The 21,680-nt window shown below is 37.0% G+C and overlaps 1 protein-coding gene across 5 annotated transcripts in view; it reads right to left on the reverse strand.

Annotated features, from left to right (window-relative positions):
* The window catches only part of UNC79 (unc-79 subunit of NALCN channel complex), a 112,655-nt gene that overhangs the window by 13,609 nt on the left and 77,366 nt on the right, over nucleotides 1-21,680 (reverse strand). For all 5 annotated transcript variants that reach the window (XM_075753644.1, XM_075753645.1, XM_075753643.1 and 2 more), the window contains 9 exons: nucleotides 21,428-21,466; nucleotides 20,337-20,449; nucleotides 20,165-20,250; nucleotides 19,065-19,238; nucleotides 17,452-17,520; nucleotides 16,734-16,844; nucleotides 11,458-11,562; nucleotides 6,712-6,789; nucleotides 4,078-4,167 (listed from right to left, as the gene is read on the reverse strand). In XM_075753644.1, the coding sequence (XP_075609759.1) occupies nucleotides 4,078-4,167; nucleotides 6,712-6,789; nucleotides 11,458-11,562; nucleotides 16,734-16,844; nucleotides 17,452-17,520; nucleotides 19,065-19,238; nucleotides 20,165-20,250; nucleotides 20,337-20,449; nucleotides 21,428-21,466 (865 nt within the window). The remainder of the gene's footprint in view (nucleotides 1-4,077; nucleotides 4,168-6,711; nucleotides 6,790-11,457; nucleotides 11,563-16,733; nucleotides 16,845-17,451; nucleotides 17,521-19,064; nucleotides 19,239-20,164; nucleotides 20,251-20,336; nucleotides 20,450-21,427; nucleotides 21,467-21,680) is intronic.

The raw sequence follows: 21,680 nt of genomic DNA on the forward strand, positions 1-21,680 counted from the left end.
AAAATCGAGGTCATCAGTTATTAAATTATAACAGGATAAAAATCAGTGGACCAATAATATTTTATAACAGATAAGTATCTGACCCCAGCAACTTAGACTCTCAAAAATCACTTGAAGTCTCTTTCAAGAGAAAAAAAACCAAAAAACAATGTACCAGCATGAATATCTAATTGCTTTGTTATAGAGCCAGGTAAAAAGGATAGATAGATATGCCGACAGATACATTATACTTCTTCAAAAATGGGCGAATTTTCTAAATAAAACCTTGCTGAGCTCTACCAATTAAAATTTTATCCCAAAAGGGAAAAAGATAATAAACTGAACTGAAACAATAAACTGGAATGTGATTATCTTGAGAATTAACATTTATACCTTTTTTTATAATGCAGTAGTTGCTAATACACAGGATTGAAGATAATTTACCTCTTTCAAAGAAACCATTCTCAGACACACAAAATAAGGCATTGGAAATTAATAAAGAACTTGAACTATTTCTGTTCACTGAATTTCTACAGGGAGTAGAAATTTCAAAATTTGAAAACCAAGATTAAACTTTTGCTGTTGGGATTGTTACTGGTCACGTAAATCATATCATATTCTTTGTGTTAGTTTGGTAGTCCAGATGCTGTTGATAATACATACTCATAGTAAGAAATTATACAACTGGATAATCCTAGGACTCACTTCCTAGGAACACCTCTGTTAATAAAACCCAAGCAACATAAGTAAATATATTAAATGAGCTTACAAGAATTTGAATCTAGATGTTTTGAATTTCTTTAAAGTTCTGACTATGGGTAAACTTAGAAATGCTTGGGAAATTTTTCCCAACTATGTTGGAACCACAGAATAATTTTATCTGGTCTGGTTAAATAAGAAGTGCTTTTTCATTTTCCAAAGAGCCATTTTCTGTATTCTTTACAATTCATAAAATTATGGTCATATTTGACTCTCCTATTAATCTTGTTCTCAAGATTCCTGTATTACATGGCTAAATGAAAACAACAGGAAATTTTAGATGATTTGGTTCTGATTTAGCTTTAAATGGCCAGACTACATATTTGAGAAGCTTCTTGTCTAATTTCAAAACATAAAAGTGAAGAACTGGGTAAAGTTTTAGTTCATGTCCTACCTATATCTGTGTATAAAAATTTAATAAATAAGTAGTCCTACTGAGCATAAGAAATTATCATCTTAGGCTGAAGCATTGCAAGAGCATTTCTAAAAATCAGACTACAGTTCAAGGGAGAAGGGGCAGAAGGAAAAAGTACAAATAGCAGAGAGCTTTCTACAGGAACATTTTCAACAGGGGAGAGGACACCTGGAAGTATTTATAAATAAATTTTCCCCATTCCTGGTTTCAGATAAGTTCGTGTTTTTCTGTGGAACTGGCAAACCAGATGTATCTCTCCCTCATTTATGGTTCATTTGCCCACCTATTCTGAAAGCAGTTCTGAACTGCAAGAGAAATGGGTGAATAACTTTAAAGGATAGAGTGGGAAGGCATTCCAATTCAGCTGAAAATGATTAATTAATTTGTACTTTGAAGTAAATTTCTACTCCAGCACAAAAGGCTCCTTCCCTTACTGGAGTATTTTTTTAAAACTCTATGGGATTCAATGCATATGGCCAACAGGGTAAGAACTTAACAAAAGGGATATTTTGTCCAGTAAAACAAGGTTACTGCGAGTTTCAAGAGACATGAGTTTCAGTTTAGTTGGGATTCTTCTTCCTTTGTGGTATTATTAACTTGCAAAAAGGTGTCTCCTCTGGGGCATGAGGTGGGGTGGAGGGGGCAGACAAATAGCGAGCAAGTGAGTGTGTGAGAAACTAGTAGGGTAAAAGTTCTCATCTCATTGCTTCAAAAATAAACTCCAGTATCGAAATCCACTACAGGTTATCATTTACTCTGTCTTGCTTGCTACAGAATGCTTGCATGAACTTGTGGTATGAAACACTCCAGTGGATTTCCAGTAACATTCAGCAGAGCAATAGCAATATGATTCATAGCCAGAACAGGACGGCACTGTATCTGTATCCATCAGCTGAGCTTTAGATCACATAAAAGCGGCTTGGCAGCTACTTGACTGTGCCCAGTGATGAAATGACCTCTTTCAGTTGACGAACTTCCCCTTGGATCACTGAGTTGCTGGTGTACGAGGACTAAAAATCTACTGCCAGATTTCAGAATTGGCTGCATCTTTGACAGCACAGACTCTCCTCCATATCTGTAATGGTCCCTCTGCTGCACCCCCACACCGTTCATTTGTCTTGTCAGCTTTGCCGAAGTTAGAAGCATCAAGGCCTAGTCACACCTCTGCCTCCTTTTTATGTGCTGAAGGAAATCCACCCTTGTGCAGGGTACCAGTATGTAGCTGTGTTGTGGTTTCAGCTGAGACAGAGTTAATTTTCTTCCTGACAGCTGGCTTAGTGCTGTGTTTTGGATTTAGGATGAGAATGATGTTGATAACACACTGATGTTTTTAGTTGTTGCCAAGCAGACAAGGACTTTTCAGCTTCTCATACTGGTTGGCCAACAAGAAGGTGGGGGTGCCCAAGAAGCTGGGAGGGGACACAGCCAGGACAGCTGACCCAAACTGGCAAGGGGATATTCCATACCATATGATGTCATGCTCAGTATATAAGTGGGGGGTGGGCTGGGAGGCAGTTCAGCTTAAGAACTAGCTGGGCATTGGTTTCAGGTGGTGAGCAACTGTATATTGTTTTTGTTTTGTATATTCTTCTTATTCCTTATTCTTATCTTCCTTTTCTGTTCTATTAAACTGTTTTTATCTCAACCCATGAGTTTTACCTTTTTTTTTTTTTCTTTTTTTCTTTTCAATTCTCTCCCCTATCCCCCTGGGGGGTTGATGAGCAAACAGCTGTGTGGTTTTTTTAGCTGCCTGCCAGGTTAAACCACGAGAAGCCCAAAAGATTATGCTGTAACTTTGCCTGGCATTGAGAAGTGACAGATGGTTCCACTGTAAGACAGGTGCTTTCCCTCTACAAAAAGGAGGATTTTAACCACCAAAGTTTCACCTCCAGCTCAGTGCTCACTTAGTACTCAGCTTCAGATGGTACAATAAAACTACCTAATGGGATAGTGTTATGCTAAATAGAATAAATATTGCCCTCTCCACAGCATTATGACTATTAGTGATATATTAGCAGAAATGTTACATTAATTATTTAAGCTATTAACAATAGATGCTACTTTGCTAGCAATTGAAAAAGCTACACTTCTATTATTTCCTATTATACAGCACCAATGTTACTTAGCCTAGTTCTTTTGTAAACATCTTAAAGAATTTCCATTTTGTAGGAAATTTAATAGACACTGGCTTCTCCCATGAAACACAAATTCCAGGTTTCGATCAGGTAATTATTACTAGGATGTTTTCAAGAAGTTCTTTCCTAAATAAAGTATTTTACGTTGACAGAAGTATTTTCCTATCACTCCCTTACAATTTGGCAGCAAACTAATATACAGGAACTGAAAAGCAGTTTGGACTACAGACGTAAGAACTACCCCCAACAGAATATAACCTGATACTGGAAATAACAGCATCCATAAGAAAAAGGACCCCCCTTCCTTTTTTTTTTTTTTTTTTTAAGGTTTATTACGGTATTTTAATAACCTCTGAACTTCCAATTAATTTAAGTGTCTGTTTGTGTATATAAGAGACACAAGATTCCTCCAGAAGAGTGTAATTAGTTGTACAGGCAAGGAGGTTTATGTTTCCATGGGTTATATTACACAGGACTAGTTCTCAACAGTGATTTTGGTATGACATTAGCTTATCATCAACATTTCAGAAAAAATCAAGCCTGCTTTTTTTATTGTGTGCTCACTATATTTGAATCAACCTCAATTTCAACACTGCATAAGCTACTTTTTACTGATACCCCAGAAGAGTCTCATCTATAACAGTACTAACTTTTTTTAAAAAGGAAAAAAAACCCGTCAGTCATCCTCAAAGACTTCCAACCATTTCTCCCAAGCAGATTCATTACAGAAAACATATATTTGTTAAAAAAAGCACATACACTTTAGATCAATGTATGCCCAGAACCAACCTTTAATTTGGTTAAGGTATGCATATCTGCAATGAAATCCAGCACTTCCCCAACATATTGCCTCATGCATTCCATTGCTGCTGTTCCGCACTAGAACATAAAAGAAATAAGTTTAAGTACCAAGTTTTGAATATGTTCATGTTTTTGTCCTTGTTCCTTGTTCACTAGAAAAAAATTTGTCTGTCTCAAATTCTTTATTTTACTTTTTAGTTAAATTACTTTAATTAGGAATAGGTATTCTTTGATGTTTTTCTTCTCATTGTAATATGCCCTCTTATCTGATGATCGTATAAAAAGATAGCCCAGTCACTGCAGCTTCTTCATGCATCATAAAATACTCTTATCTATGACAGCAATAAAAGATTAACTGATGAAACTTTCAAGAATATTCTTGTCATGTCATCCTGAAATTTACAGTGATCCAGAATCTAAGTATGAAAAAAATCGATGAGAGTTTAACAACTCAGTTCTTCAAGCAGCTGAACGTTTCTGCAAGTGGAACCAATCAGCTATAATCCCAGAAAACAAAATTCAGTCACAGGCACAGATGCCCTTACGTTCACATTAATCATGACAGAAAAACAGTTTAAATGACTGGCTTCAGCTATTTTATGTGTAAACATTACTAAAATCATCATCACTGAAATTTAAGTGTCACTTTTTTCTTTTTTTTTTTTAAACTAAAAAATGTTTCTGAGATATTCCTGAAGCCTGAAGCAAAATCTTCAAAATACAGCATTCTAATGGCACTTAAGCTAGTTGCAATTCTCAAAAGGGGAGGCAAGGACAGTAAGGAATAAATGAAATAGTTCATGAACTGCCCCAGTTTGAATCATAAAGCTGTGAGCATTGAGAAGTGACCTGTGCCAGAGCAAGCACCTCAAAGGGAAAACAAAAGGACTCAATGTGGTGTTTGTTGTATTCCCACAGTACAAATTTTCATAATCCTTTTCCTAAAATACAGTGAGAAATGTGAATCTGGCCTTTGGCTAGTACAAGATGTGCCCAAGGTATGCAAAGCAGTAAGCTGTCAGATTAAATAAAGGCTTTGAACAGACCAGAGAACCCTGGAGAGAAGCTTTCAGCAGGTGATACGACTGACCCATTAGGTATCATATAAACTTCTGTTTACGTTTTAATAGTCTAAGGTGAAGATAATGCTAGCTGAATTCAAGGGGAACTATGAATGCTTCATTCTTAGGGGTCAAATAAAAGCAATGCTTAACTTTTGAGGCTAAATGATGAAATTATCAAATTAAGTAACTTTTTGAAGTCGCCCAAAACAACTGTATCCAAAGTCATAGGCTCAGAGTAAAACACTGCAGTAAAATTTACAGGGGAAAACGACTCTTCTTTGACCTCTATTTAATTACCTACACTTTGAAGCACAGAAGCTGATTACCCTGAATATACAAATGAACCGGATTTAGTTTTGATCACAAGGTTATTAAGCCATAATTGAGTTTTAGCGGCTGAAATTTGAAAAACTGTTAGCATTCTATTTTTAAGCAACTGACCTGGGCATTTCTCGTTTTTGTACATTAATATCAATCTACATGGTGTTGAACTATACCGCCTTCTGGCTTTTCAAATGCTATGCCTGTCAGTTCCCTTGACAGAATAACGAACAGTGAAACAAGGTCACTAGCAGCCCTGTCAGCATATCCTCCATCCAGTTTATGTGGACTAAGGATTCCACATGGGTTTAAAATATTGAATAATAGAATTACAAAAGATACTATACTCAGACCTCTGAAAATAATGCTCCGTTGCAAAAGACTTCTCTGCAACCATCTATTCTGTTTCATTCAAGCAGCAGGCAGCCTGATTCTCTATGATTTCTTCTGAAATGATCACTTTCCTATCACACCTTGTAACACCAATGGTAGTCTATCTATTTAAAGCAAGTATAAATTAAAATATTCTGTTGGAAGGAAAGGTGTTATTAAAGATTTGCATTTTAAAAAAAAATCGCACATTTCAGATGAGAGATGGGAAAGATCCTATTAGGTCACCCCTAAAACTAACAGAGACACACATAGGGAAAAGAGTTTTCCTCAGCTTGTGAAGCAGATCTGGGCTGACCCTCATCCACCTCTTTGAATATTCAGTCACATGTGTCATGGAACAAGACCTCCAAATGTGCTATTGCCTCGCATATTCACCAGGTGCATATTCAGCATCTAGGCAATTATGAGTACTGGTAATTTAGCTACACTCATGAACAGGATATAGATGAATGTCTTATACATTACCAGAAAAATATCATTAACTCCTTTCTTTAACCAGATAATCTTTTGTGAGAATGGAGGCAATAGCTTGTAGCTTTCCTCCCTGCTACCATTTTCTGAGGCATTCAGCTGGTCTATTCCCCACATGCTGTCTTCTTGAGCGTAGGCTCCAGCTAAAGTCAGTTACATGCCTAAAGATTATCAGTGAAAGTAAGGGAAGCAGCATCAAGTTCAGAACTTTTCCAACATTAATAAAAAGAAAGAAGCATCTTAACCTCTGCCTGCCATACACCTTGCCAACCAGAAGAGAAATGAAAAGGAAAGAGCATTAAAATGAAGCAAAACAAGCTGAACAAGATAATTTTTTTAAAAAACAAGAGATGGAGTTTGATTCAGTACTTACTCCAGGCATAGAGGCAATCATCTGTTTATGCAAGATTGTTGACTCAGCTAGTTTTGTTCCAGCATCTGCACAAACAAACTAAGAAGAAATTAAAAACAAGTTATTTTTTAATTATTTTTTGAAGAACCTGAAGACACTAATAAGTTATTCATGACTTTATTAAAATCAGTTCAGATCTCTTCTTGCTCCTATTCATGGTAATTTGCCTTTAGAGCTCTCTCTCTTTATAAACAACCTAGTTAACTCCCCATTATAAATGAGCTAATTTTAATGAAAAAAAAATTTTACTTTAATGTGCTTAATTAACACATATATGCCATGCAGAAGCAATGTGAAGAATATTATATAATAAATCAAATTTTCTCTATAAGCAAAAATATATCTCTTTGCAGTACCTTGCATATATTAAGTGTTCCTCTTTCATTATAGAGTAAATCATGATAGAGGATGATAAGACAGCATGCCATGTTCTTCACTGTGATATTATGACACTTTCATTTAAGTTCTAAAATGATTAATTATATGAATGATTTTGAAGTTGAGAACATACTGATCTGGTGTGGTATAACTTCTGCATAATGCAGACCACAATACTAAAAAATACAAGCTGTTTCTGAGAGAAGGTCACTATCGTTCTGTTATAGTAGAATATCTCTAATTGCTTTTCTTATGCTTTTATTTTCCTTGCTTTTTTTTTTTGCTTCTTTTTATTTCCAAATCCCTTGACCCAAAATCTCTGATGTCCACATCATTCATACATTAGACCTGCTAATACCATTATTTAATCATTATAAGCTTCAATAATGCATTGGACACTCTGCAGATGATTTGCTTGTTCCTAAAACTTGTTGTCCTAATACTGTATTTGCACTTGAGCAATTTTCATCCATAGTGATGCAATGTAACTTTTGAAGAAAAAGCAGACAGAAAAGAGCTGTCAAACTAAGGTCTAAGGCTTAATTTTCTTTCTTGAAAATTAATACCATGGTACCTTCAGAAACTGAGATAGATATTGACTACAAAATATATTTTATAAATGTCTGGTGCATGTGTGTTAGCAGTACTCTCAATTACTGACTGCTCTTCATGAAAATATTTCCAAATATCCTTTATAGACCTGGAATTTACTTTTAACCTTCCACTTTACCTTTCAATGACAGATTTCATCTGAACTTGGACTGCCTACCAAGACTTGGAAACTACTCAACCTATGTCTTGACCAAGAGCCTGTTCTTCAGGATAAATACCAGAAAGACATACCTGAGTTTAGATTAATAATCTAGTTAGGTATCCTCAGACATAGGCCTGGCTCCAGTTGACTCTTCTTCTGGTTAAAATTTATTTTACACCAGAATAAGCCAAATGGAAATAAAACAAGAATCTAACCTTTATTTGAGTTAAGCGATAGCCTGGTGCTCTTCTGTACCACGACTCTAATAATTACATGGGAAGCAAAAGAAAGCCTTAGGGTTATGGGATGTATCAATCCAGTAAAGACAGCTGAATCTTAGTTCAAACAGGAACCATAACTCTCCACTTCTCTTTGAAAAGAAGAACCATTAATGGACTTAGGCAAATAGATGACAGATTTTCTCCTAAGGCACCCTATTTCAGAAAGAGCAATGCTGACACTAGGTCCACTAGACAACAGATATGTTGTTTTCCTGTGTGAAGGATTTCTCAGTCAACCATTCGTGTGTAGATTAGGGTTGTCCTGTACTACATCAGCAGCAGAAAGGGACCATAAGGGCTGAGTATATTTAGCATCCAACAGTGAGTTCAGTGCACTGCTACAGACATTGTACAGCACTCACCATATAAGTCAACAAAAAACCCTTGCCAAAGACAAACATCATTTATTTCAGACAACATTTTCTTTTAAGAATAATAAGCAGCAGCAGCCAAAGCAACCTTATTCTTATAAATGTATTATATGTAACTTTAAATCCTTCCATTCAGTAATTAGTAGATCAAATCTTCACAGAAACATGAACAGGAACCACTAGATATACACTGATTTACAGTAGCTGAAGGTCAGGCCCAAAATAGGAATCACCTAAACAAAACAGATGAGATGATACACTGAACCTTAGAGCCTGACTGAACAAGCAAATCCTAGTAAGAAACTAATATAATTTGTAGTCAATGGAAATCCTGAAGATGCGTGCTAGTGAAATGTGAGCAGGAAAAAAGTACTGGGAAACAAAATGCTGGGTGAAGAAGCAGTTCCTATGGAAACCCATGGAACAGCAGCATGTACATGATGGCTTTCATTTGCTAGGACAAATGAAGGAGACAGACTTTCTGTACCCTTTATCATCCAGGACACCTATGCAATGATTGGGGTGATCTGCTTAAAATTCTCATTCTTTGTAAAGTGGGATAAAGTTAGCTCTCATCTTAGCACTGATGTCACCAGTGACACTGATGGCACCATGTAATCTGGATGAATGTGGGTGTCAAATGTACATTCCTAGGAATCCCTTTGTTAGTCAGCCCACGGCTGATCTATCATTAAAGTGCTCCTAGCTCTTTTGATATCTCGAACATTTTGACTGAATCTCTGTATTCTGTGTGCACCGTCTATATAGAATCTTGTATACAGGCTGTCATGTCCATTGGGACACAACTGTCTTGGAAATTAAAAACATTTCCGTTTGGTCCTGTGTTAACCCTGCCATAGCTTGATGGATTCAAAACCATACAATTTGAATTAATATTATAGTGGCTTTGTGTGGTAAAGAGGTGAACCAATCTCTTCATTCTATTAATGACACCAAAGAAAATTAAATAATCAGATACCTATGTGGTTTTACAAGTTGGTTTCTTAAATTACAACAATGGTTAAAATGGGCTTAGTGGTTACTATGGTATTTAAATTCAAGAGGCTTTTGAGTGATTCAGACCACATACTACTGAGGGCTGCCAATTTGCACAGTCAATGGAAGAAGTAGTCATCATGCCTCCAGTAGGCATCTATGGCAGATGGTCTGAATACAACCCCTATTCTTTATCACTGACTGCATAAAAACAGAAGCTGGCTGCTTTGGATAGCAGGAAATATGAATCACTTCATCAGCCTCTGAAAGAGAGACATCATAAAAGACATTTATATCCACATTAGGTGCTGTTGTGTAAGGTATGAATACATCCAAAGTGAATACAACATAGGCAACAGTGCTAGGAGGAAAACCCAGGCAATTATCATTTTATCTTTATGAGATAAAGATAATGTAATGGAGAGTTTTGCTTACTGCATCTATTGGGGATTGACTCAATGTGAAGGACAAGTGTTTACTAGTTAAATCCCGCTGCCAAAACTGCTGTGGCGTGTTTGCATTTTCAAATGAGGAATTCAGGATTGACTACACTGTGGAACTGTCACCCTTTGGGGTACGGTAGGCATAGGACTGAGCTATACAATGCAGCAATGCAGAAAAATTGCTTTATTCTGTAATACAGCAAAAGTCAGTTCAAGTCAACAATACACATTGTATCAAGCTGCACCACTGCACCCGTAAGACAGAAAGAGGGTGGTGGCTGTTAAGTTATTTGATAGGACTGAAAAAAAGGAGTCTGGCCTTAAAAGAAAAAAGAAAAAAAAGAAAAAGGCAAATTTCTGCTTTTTCAATTAAAATTGATTAAAAAAAAATAACCCTGTACCATTGAAAGAAAAAAACCACAAGTGTTATTCTTCCCAACTTCTTCCCCTAACACTGATGGCATAATAATTGTTTTCAGAGTTATCCTAACTGCTATGTAATTTCACTTGTCCGTATTATTCCTCTGTCAACTGGCAACCACTTATTTACTATGAGTAAAGTACAAGTACTCAAAAGAAAATGAGCCCATAGTAAGCTATATAAAGTTTTGACCCCTTAATGAGAGAGGAAAGAGTGAATGGAGCTCTGATGCTGGGAGCATTGTGAATGATCTACATAACAAACATCTTTCCTGAACCTTATGGAGTGCTGTTATGCGGGTCCCCTATCAGTTAAAGTTACTGAACGCATATAATGGTTAGCTTATTGTAAACAATGAAGGCCCACTACCTGTGATTAAAATTGATGGACTTCAGTAAATTGTTTTTGCAGGACAGGCTTGTGGTACCAAACAGTGCCACACGTGGCATTTTGGAGGCAGAAAAATTTTTCACAAGTTTGTATCTTACTTCCTCAGATTTTCCTATGAAAAAGCTAGCTTAACTCCTACCTCAACAATCCACAGAATGAAAGGAACAGAAATATTGTCTATGTATTCTTTGCTGGAAAATTCCATGTTAAAAGAGAACGGCCTTCAGGGACTGCCTGAATAGACAGAAACTGAGTTCTGGCCCATGATCAACTAGCACCCCTTCCCAAATTGCTCACTGGCTTTGGGGCTATTATGTAAAGACAAGGCAGCAGTTGGGGCAGCTGCCCCACTGGGACATGGTATGAAGCTCAGTGGACTCAATCCTTATGGATCCCTTCCATCTTGAGATATGTTCTATGATCCTCAATACATCAGCAATGATGCACAGGTCATTATCATCCTGGGAAATGTGGATTCCCAATTTAGTTTCTTAAATTTTAGTGTGGGAGTCTAAATGTATGCAAATTACACAATGTAACTGGATTTTGATTCAAAAAATTCTTGCTTCCCCTAAATTGCTTGTACTTTCTGCAGCCATGTTGGACCTGCTTCCCTCCCCGAATCTGGGCCGAGACAGGATCGGTATAAGAATTACATGAGAGTCTCCTGTACCTGCACCAACAGCAGCAGATTCATGTCTGGTAAGGGTGACTTTAACTTGAGTGCCTGCAGTAACTCCAATATGACACTGCGCGTCAAGTAGAATTTGTCCCTTTCCTACAAAAGAAAAACACAGAATTATGAATGTCCTGAAATTCACTGACACCCACTAGTAAACCATAGAGATACTTTTAATCTAAGTTTGAGAATAAAAAAACTTACAAAAGTGTACTGGTTTCTCCTCTCTTGCAAAAAAACAGACATCATTCATCATTTATGCAATTCTACAGACTTGATTGAACAGACATCAATGAGGGTGATTCTCCTTTGACATTGTTATCAGGCATTATATCAAAGATTTTAATATTTCACACATGAAATACAGATAGGTTTTATAAAACAGTTATAAAGCCCAGGCATGCAGCACAGCTTTCACTTTCCATATAAAAGGAAAAAGGGAAAGCAGTAAAGATTGACACAGGAGGGCAAAACTGGTGATAGTATTTAGCATTATTTTTTCATTAAACCTGCCAGAAATGGTCTACATTTTACCATACTTTTTTTCAGTTGTCATTCCCTTTAAAATGAGGGTGCCTGCACTAAGGCAGCTTGGACATCTATTTTCATTCTTTAGACTAGCAGTACTTTTCCACTTCCACAATAAAAACCATCTTGGCTACAGCTGCTACAACAGAAACATTTTAAAACACAGGGGGAAATCAGCCAATGGAGATTAGAACACAGAAGCCTAAGAATAGAGTCGTAGAGCTGAGACAGCAAGGAGGGACAAGAGATAAATGAACCTGTTATACATCGTATTTGACATTCTCTGCCTTTAGACGATAAGGTAAAAATGTGGATCAAATCTATAACCTGCTACTGACCACAGCAGCTCAAGAATTTTGATCAGCAGGAAAACTTACACTGAGCTCTCTTTCAAATGAACATTAGAAATTAAATAATGTTATGTAATAAAAAGAACATATCTAAAGTGTGCTTAAGATTTAAAGTCTAGTATCTTCCATCTTGTAAATCTCATGCTCACTTAAGTTAATGTGTGGAATTTTTTATTCAGTCACAGCCTCAGTTCCTCTGTGACATCTGTGAAATGGGATAATAATGTTTGCATATTCCTCAGAGAAGTCTTGTGAGGTTTAGTTAGTGAGGGTCAGTTTGAAGGCCATCTCCAGCTGCACACAATAGCAAATGCAGCTAAAAGGGAAGGAGTTGGAGGAGATGAATAGCCGGAAGTGAGAGTGTATTATGAAACTATTACTTAAGGGGACAAGTACTCAAAAGTCACACATCCCACATGCATGAGTGGTGCTCTGATGAGAATAATACAATCTAAGAATATGCAGGAGAGGTCAGACCAGGACAACCGTCCTCAATAACTTCTCTGCAACAAGGCCATAAGCAGATGCAAAAGGAAGAATAAAACCAAGGCAACCATGTATAATTCCCACTACTACTCTCCTAGCTGCCAACTATTTTCAGCTCAGGGAGCTTCTGAGCTCAGTGGTTTCTGTATAATTCGTAACTCTCAGTGGATTTCTCTTCCATGTATGTGTCCATTGACCTCTTGGACCCATATCAACTTTTAGCAACCACAGTACTTGGCAAGGAGTCACACACTGTTGAAGAACTACTTGCCTTTACTTGCTTTGACACTGGTTCCTACAAACTTAGTATATTCTGTTCTGGTACTGGAAAGGCATGAAATTACCCATCCCTGTCTGGGTCACTTGGGACCTTACAGACCTCTCTCACATTCCCATCAATTGTTGCTTTTTCAGACTGAAAAGCCCTAATTTAGTTGCTCTGTATGTGGAACTCAACCCACTGTTTGATCATTCTTGTTACCATTACCTGAACTTTCTCTGATTCTACAATATTCTGATTGGGAATGGGGAACCAGAACAGTGCACAATACTCAAGGTACGAATAGACCCTGATTACTTCCTAGAGTTCACCAGCAAGAGTGACCCTTCCCACCATCATATGCCTTCACATTCTTGAGACACATACATAATGCAGTGCCATGCTTAGACAGTTGACAATTACATCCCCCAAAACACTCATCAGAAGTTCCTATCAGTAACCCAGCACAGCAGCCTGCACATACTGGAAAAGAAGAGAGGTAAAATTCTTTCAAAAACATTCAGCTATTTTACACACTAACACCTATGCTACACAGGATATAATTGGGCCATAATAAATTGCTTTGTCAGAATACTGGGAAGGAAGTACAGGCTTGAATCCCAGCTATCCTTGGCTCTAAGGATAATACAACAGTGAGCTACCTCTTTCTCAAAGTTGTTTCTTATGTCACAATCTAAATTCTTAATGTTTTTTAAGCACATGCAGTGCAGATGAAGCAAAATCAAGCAAAATGTTTTTCTGACATCTGACCTCTTGCTTCCTGCACTTCGTAGCTTTATGTAAATCAGGAGTGATGACACTGAAGCCAACAGCCCAGAGTATCCTTCCTACTGAAGTCTACCTCCTCTCATTCTGCTGGTGACAAATATGTATAAACATAGTTTATACATAATTTAAGAACTTTATATTCTGCTACAGACCTGTAAATGAGTATTAGTTCCATGAGAATAATGCCCAGGGGAGTCACATGTGTAAACCTGGTACGAAAGAGTCAAGAACACAATCCCTTTAGCCTCTGTTCAGCCAAATTAACCCCCGTGAATGTCTATGCATCCCTATAAAAAAAAATGCCTTGCAGCCTTCAAACTGTGACTTGCCAGAAGTGTATGTGTAGAATGTGAAACTACTGAAGTTTGTTTCTAGCAGTATCTCAGGGCCCAAATTTAGTAATAAGAATAGTAAAGTTGTTTCTTTAATGGAGTCGTATGCTATCCTCCAAGTAAGTATCCTCCAGTATAAAGTAAAATTATTTTATCACTGTTGCTACTACAGTAATTACAAAGACTGAAAACTGTCCACTTCGATATTCTTTAAAAAAATTCAATAGCAAAATCATGTCATGTCCAATTCAGTGGCATTCTGCATTTACTTAATAAGGATCAACAGAATGCTAGCAAAAGACTTAAGTTTAGGTTCAAGCTTCTGCAGCTATAAGAGATAAGAAAGCCAAAAAGCGTCCATTTACGACCTTAAGATATTTGAAAGGAAAACTAAAGATAAGATGCTACTCTCAACTGAGAGTTCCAAAGGCACGGAAAAAAAATCAAATTGCTGACCTGGAACAGAAACTCAGACAAGGAAATACCAGATTGACGTGAGTCTTCAGGCTCCAAGACAAGAGAAACTGAGATATTCCTGCCACAGGGTATTAGGAAAATGTTGGAGATGATAAAAAAAAATTTGGAGTGGTTGTACAGCACTGACAAAGTGCAGGTCAGAGTGGCTTTATCTTTGAAAAGACAAGAATCCTCTCTGTCTTAGCTGAAAGTTGGTGTTCTGTTCCAGCCAGCACATTCAAAGTTGCAAAACAAGTAATTAAATATGAATAGTTTCAATGTTCACAAATTATATTCCTTCTGGAACTCACTTCTATGTGGTATTCTATCACAAACAACACTCTTACTTGGCTACAGTGTTTTCCACTATAGAGAAACACAGACATTACAACTGATTTGTTTCTTTCTAACAGCAATCATTAATTTGATATTTCTAATGCAAAACCATGGTAAACTTTCAGAAATAACAAAGATAATGTAGTGTGGAGTTCCACTAAATTAAGCATTTTGTGGCTATAAATTGCAGGCAATCATTCACTAATGATTCCATTTCTGGGTCACCAGGTTGCATTAAACTAAATCAAAAAGGAAATTTTACCAAGCACTATATTCCAAGCTTCCCGTGTGCAATTAAGTACTCAATAGAACACTGAACCAGGAAACACCAAGAAAACCATGGGGTTTTTTAATACCGTAGGTTTAATAAAATTTTCTTGAAATAACCAAAACTGTGGAGCATAAGGAGAGTGAAACATTTCCTGTATTTCACAATTTGCTGTAGCAGGCATACATGAAATAGTCTTATCAGACCACAAATGCAAGACGAATGTAGTCAGTTTTAAATGTTTTTTGTTTGTTTGTTTCAATGAAAAAAACCCTCTGTTGGACTTTAAGTAACATTTTTCTCACTTTGCCTTGCCCAAAGCCTTAACTATAGATCTAACTCAAGTAACTTCCAAAAGCTGGACAGTATCTTCTGTATTCAGGATTTTTTTCTTTCATAAACTCTTCTCTTTCAAATGAAACAGAAAAGGTAGTATGTGTTTGCTGTAATTAAACATACCGTTAGTTTCTATTTAATGCTTCAAACCATTACATCTGGTAAAAGTTTTTCATATTTTCTTGTGGTGCAGTTTTTCTGTGAGAGTATCAGTGCTTTTTAATTGATATTTTAAGTCTTATCAAGAGTGCAGCAACACATGTTCCAGTTGTACATTATCAATATAGAAAATCACGTAACTATTTATGAGAGAACATTTCCTGACGATTAATTACTGTTTTGACAAATGTATCAAGGATGGAAAACTGTGCACTTAGTCTCTGATTTTTGCTCAACACATTAAAAATCTACATAATGGAGCGTATAGGGCCTTAGGTTTGATTGGTTTTTGTGGATTTTGTTGTTATTCAACTTCTCACAAAAATGAACTTGAGTAATAACTGAGTGTTATTTGTACGCCATAGCTTTCATCCAGGAATCTTAAAAACTTTTTAAAGGTTCACACATACTGTTCTCTTTTCTACACAGTTTATAGCCATGCACACCAAAGTAAGATACCTAATACAGAACAAGACAGGCTCTAAGCTGGGAAGCTCTTAACTTGGAATCTTCCACTTTACTTAGCTATCTGTTGCCCCTCCTCACAGCTGTGCTCTCAAAAGGCACTACCAGGAATATTTAAGTTTTTACTGCACAAAGTATGTGGCTAAACTTGTGCACTAGGAAAGATACAACTGTACAGATATTTAAAGTCATGCATGAATACTAGATATCATCTCTACAAGAGAAAAAAATTTCCAAATCATGAAATCACACCAAAATACTTTTCTAAGCAATGTTTTTGGTAGGTTCCCTTTGTCTGTGTCTATACTGGAAATGTGAAACAAAGTATCATTAAAAGGCACTGAATAAAGATCACTACTTGATTAGCCAAACTACATTAAAACTGTTGACATCTGACATTTGACACTGATTTCATCTTCACTTACAAACCTCCTACTTGAGGGAAGTAGGACTTTGTCTGTCCTATTTTCACTTGGCCCTAAAGGAAGATATAGTCTCATTGTTACCTTAGTGAAGGCTCGGTAGCACAAACCGCACAGTTCCACCAGGTAGGCCAGAGTGAAGACAGCATTCTGAATTACAAAGCTTAGTAACTTTGAAAAAGGCTCCAGAAGACTCTGCAATTACATGATTTAGAGAAATCAATTGCTCAGCAAAACAAAAAGCATTCCAACTCTGAAACACCTGAATGGAAGAGCATTATTTTTAGCTCAGAGGCTATCTTGCTGGGATTTACACTGTTTCAGTTAGTTAAATGGCTACTCTATCTAGCATTTGCCTTATGCTTGTATGAGAAATTAGAAGCAAAAAATGAGAAAATACTTTCACCTCTGACACAGTGCTTATGAAATATAAGAGATTCTGTAGTATTTATGCAGGAAAACCTCATTGACTCCAGTTGAATTGTATGGCAGAACTTCTAAGGAAGTTCATTACTATCTTTTGTTTCTTTTTTAATTTTTAAAGAAAAAAAAAGACGGGAAAAAAAAGAGAACATCAAATCTTTAAGAAGACATACGTTCACACCCACGCAGGAATGTAATCCCACCCATACTTTACTGTAACCTAGATTCCAAAGCTCTTATCATTCTCCCAAGAATATTGGACTGCACAATTTTATGCTTATATATAATACTTGCCTAGCTGGGGGATAAGAACACATTCTTAGAATAGCACAGGCTGGCTAAATCTGAGGCAACAGAATTTTGTCTTTTTGGAACTTACCCTAGTGGCACTAGTGGTAGGTATCTTCAACAAGCAAATCATGATTCTTAAACTAGAATCTAAAGAACACTGTGAACATATTTAAAGGCAGGAAAGAAAAAAAAAAAAGAAAAAACAGAGTTAGTAGCTTTCTGTGCACGTCTTGCTTTTACTGGTAGCAGCTATGAATATGTTATAGATGAAATAAAAAAAAAAAAGAGTGGGTTAGCAGGAGGTACACACCATCTACCTCATGCTATATTTCTGTGATTGCCCTGGTCTATGACAGACACCAAGACAGGGCTGCAACTCACACCCCATAACATCAGAACGTGCCCTGGCAATAGCTGCTCCAGAGGCTCCTCTAAAGTTGTTCCTTATGGTGTAACTGATTTTTCTTCTGCATAAATCACATAGGTTGCAGCAGCCAATGGGACTTTTCAGGGTCTGTCCATTATCTTGCCTCATCCCTGCTACAAACATCTAGAACAGCAAAGAGTCATTTATGACCCTAGAGAAAGGAACAGGACATGGAAAGTTCAGGAGCAAGCAATTGTTTTATTTCTATCATTAATGATACCTCCCGTGAATAAAAGGGTAATCAGAGTAAACACGCCATCTAAATGTTCTGTGAATGGCAGATATGCAGTTGGAACTATTAAGATCTAATAATTTCTTTTTATTTGTTTCAATTAGACAAGACGCAACAGATTGGGGTGGCTAATATACAAAGGGAATGGTTATTGCCTGTTTGGTTTAGTGAGTGCTGCGGGACAGTGCCTCAATTTACCAAAACCTAAAGATCTGACTATTGCATAATAGTGCTAAGGAATTTAATATCATTCATGTAATTTGGTGGTGACACTCAATCTAAACGACAATGTGGTAAGTCACAAAGTTAGATTTTGGATCCCTCAGCTCATACTAAGCAACACTGTTTTGCTCAGATGACATTACCATTGGGCTCATTCATGTCATAGGAAATAAAGTCAGAATAAGGGCATCAGAATGCCATGTTTACTGGAAAGACTCAGAAAAATTTTTACTTTGTTTAATAAAAAGACATCTGGAAATGTACACCCCAGGAGATAAGATCCCTTTGCATGTCCTCTGAGCACTGAGAAGTCAGAGCCCAAAGCTTCTAGATTCAGTTTCTGTAACTATATGCTGATTACAGCCAGAACTACAATCTGGTCAGCCAAACAGGCGAGGCTCAATTCCCAGTAGTCTCAGTTCTCTCTGCCTGTCTGACTATTGTGTACTTTTAGCAAATGAGTTTGGTGGTGCTGCTCTTCTTGAGAGTTTTGTTAAAACTGGATGGATTTATAATGCCAAATGCTGATTCTCTCAAATGCAGTATTCTAATCTGACAAAGACAGGGCATGGAAAGTGTAGAGGAAAAAAGCCAACAAAGAGGTGAAGAGTAGTCTGGTCAGAGTTGTTACTATTACCCACAGAAAACATAATTAAAGGGATGGATCAGACATACAATAAATTCAGTCATCTGGGAATGTTAGTTGAATCATTAGAAAATATTCACAACCCGCTCTGGTTTCTCATCCACAGCTTTCCCACTATTTTGGTACATCCTGACCAATGCAGTATATCTTGTTTCAGATGTCCATACATCATACCTTAAGTGGCAAAACACAAGGGAGTTTAGTAAGGAAGGTCTGAAACTGATTACTAATTGTGGTCCATAGGTTGCTGGGTGAATCCATCGGCAAGGCTTCCATAAAAGTAGCAATATTTTCCAAACAGCGTAGCATTGCACCCCCTGCTGGTAAATTTTTTTTGTTGTTTAAACCCTGGGAAACAAAACCAGAACTGTAAACAAATGTACACATGCAGAAATGGTCCATTAAACAGTAGTTGGAAATGCTGAGGTTAATTTGTTCAGGCCAAATACTACTTACCTCTTCTAAAATGCTAATGATAAAATGTTGTGCAGGGAATTTGAACTGTGTATATGACAGTAAAATCTAGTTCAGTTCTTAAAGTATTGACCAAAAGATTTTGAGCCAAAGCGTTATAAGCAGGGTCCAAACTTGTAACCTGCTTAGACTGGCATGGCAGTAAAAAAAGCAGAACTTGTAAAGTATTCACCACTGGATTGCCCATGTTTTCCTTTGGATAGTTTTAAATAAGATTTTTGATTAATGTTCAGCAGACCACGTATGCTTTTTGACCTTAGCGTCAGGCCTGGAAAGACGTAAGCAGTTTTAAAGTGATGTCAAAATCTTTGTATGAAGCAACTGCCATGTTCATGCAGGACACATGCAAGTGACTAGTGCTATGGAAGGATAAAAGTTACAGTAGAAACAAGCCAAGTGCACAGAAGGCAGTCAGTGAAAGGCAGGCAATAAATGTTTGGACTACTTAGAGAAACTGCCATCAGATACAATGGAGAGGGAGAACTGAGATATATGAGCAGAAATGTTCCTGAAAGCTAGAAATAGTGCTTGGGGAAGGGATGGCCCACACTACCAATGTGTAGGACAGCTCCAGGAGCTGGTCTGAGGGGAAAAAAAAGCAAGCTATCAGTGAGAGCAAAACCCAGAAGGAAAATGGTGAGGCCAGCCTAATCTGGCTTCCAGGGAGGACAAAACAAAAATTCACACTGCTTTTGGTGACATAAGTTTGAACTCTTAATGAATGAGGAGAAGTGATCCAATATGCCTGATAATACTAATAAAAGTAGCACCATTAATAGAGCTGATGATTACCAACGTACCTCTAACAGCTGGCTCAGAGCAGCAATGGAACTCAGCTCGCTGAAGTCCATAAGAGACGTGGCCAAGGTCCGTAAAAAACTTCCATCTGAAATTCGAATTACATTTTTACACTGACTTTCCATACAGAGGTGACTGAAAGGGTCATAAATGCATTCAGGTACCAGACATGACCTTTAATATTGCTCTGGAAGAGCTGGGGAAAGATGCCGTTGGGAGCCAGCTGATGGAACACACAACGGAGGAACTGCTTGGCCACACCTGCAGCATTTCCAGGGATCATCATGCTGAAATGAAGGGAAGGAAGAGGAAGAGGAAAGAAATTGCATTGCAGGTGAAACAGTTCTCAAAGCTGACTGCATGGAGAAAATAAAGATGATCCTATCCTTTTTATTTATGGAAGTGTTCAGTTATGAGTGAGACAGTCAAAAGCAGAACTGTCTTGATCCCAATGAACAGTTCAACATGTTGATTTCATGACTTCAGCTCGACTATGCAGAGCTGAAAAAGTTATGTACACATACCTAAAGTATTTAAGTCTCAGTAAATAATTGCATTTTTCCTGATTCTCTACATAGTTTTATTAGTGAGTCATCCGAGTTTGAAATATAATCCTGTTGTCACCTTGTGTATTTCAGTGATACAGGATGAGGTTCTTGGCTTTGCCGTAAAACACATGAACACGAGCTAAACACACACGTTATAATATTAATTTGCCTCTAGCAGTTTCCTTCAAGAAATGAAGTACTTCCTAATCACTCATAAAATGAATGGTTTAATTTAAAAAGCTAAAGTATTATCTATTTACTCATAAACTGCACATCTTAACATTTTTTACAGCTTCTCAAACTGAATTTATCTTATTCAGCATCTGATTTAGGTAATAATAAATCACTACCAGGGGTTCTCCATGGCCAAGAATTATTCACTTGATTGAATGTATAGAGATAGTTTAGGAGGACGAATACAGAACACAGAACAAGCTAGAAAAAGCTGCACTGAAAGTGTGGAAACCAGAAGGCATCTTTAAATTACATCTGAATCTGAGTTTATTCATGTTCAATACATATGAAAATAGGTTCCTGTTCATCTCCAGAACACATGAGATATTTGAAACAAGAGGGAAGGGACAGGTTTTTTTCCTCTTACTCCCAAACCTTAAATAAATTTTTAAAATGTTAAATTTAGTTGATTTCAGGGCCAGGGAGGATGATGCTTTAGGATTAATTGTTTCATTTTGGCCCAGGTATCCTTTGCTACCATACCTTTCTGCTTGATTAGAAAAGCTGGTACTTGATGCCAACCTGGAATAAAAATATAAAATATAAGTAAAGCTCATATGCTTTTTTTTTTGTGTTTCATTTCTAAGAAAGCAAATAAAGCATCATTTTTTTAAGTAATAAACAATAATTTTAGACATTTAAAATGTCACCAGAAGGGTCTTCTGAATATCACATAAATTCAGTCAAATCATGTTTGCATGACATATAAACTCTATTCAGTCTTGCAGTCTCACAA

Source organism: Balearica regulorum, chromosome 5 (genome assembly GCF_011004875.1).
Source record: "Balearica regulorum gibbericeps isolate bBalReg1 chromosome 5, bBalReg1.pri, whole genome shotgun sequence".
Lineage (NCBI taxonomy): Eukaryota > Metazoa > Chordata > Aves > Gruiformes > Gruidae > Balearica > Balearica regulorum.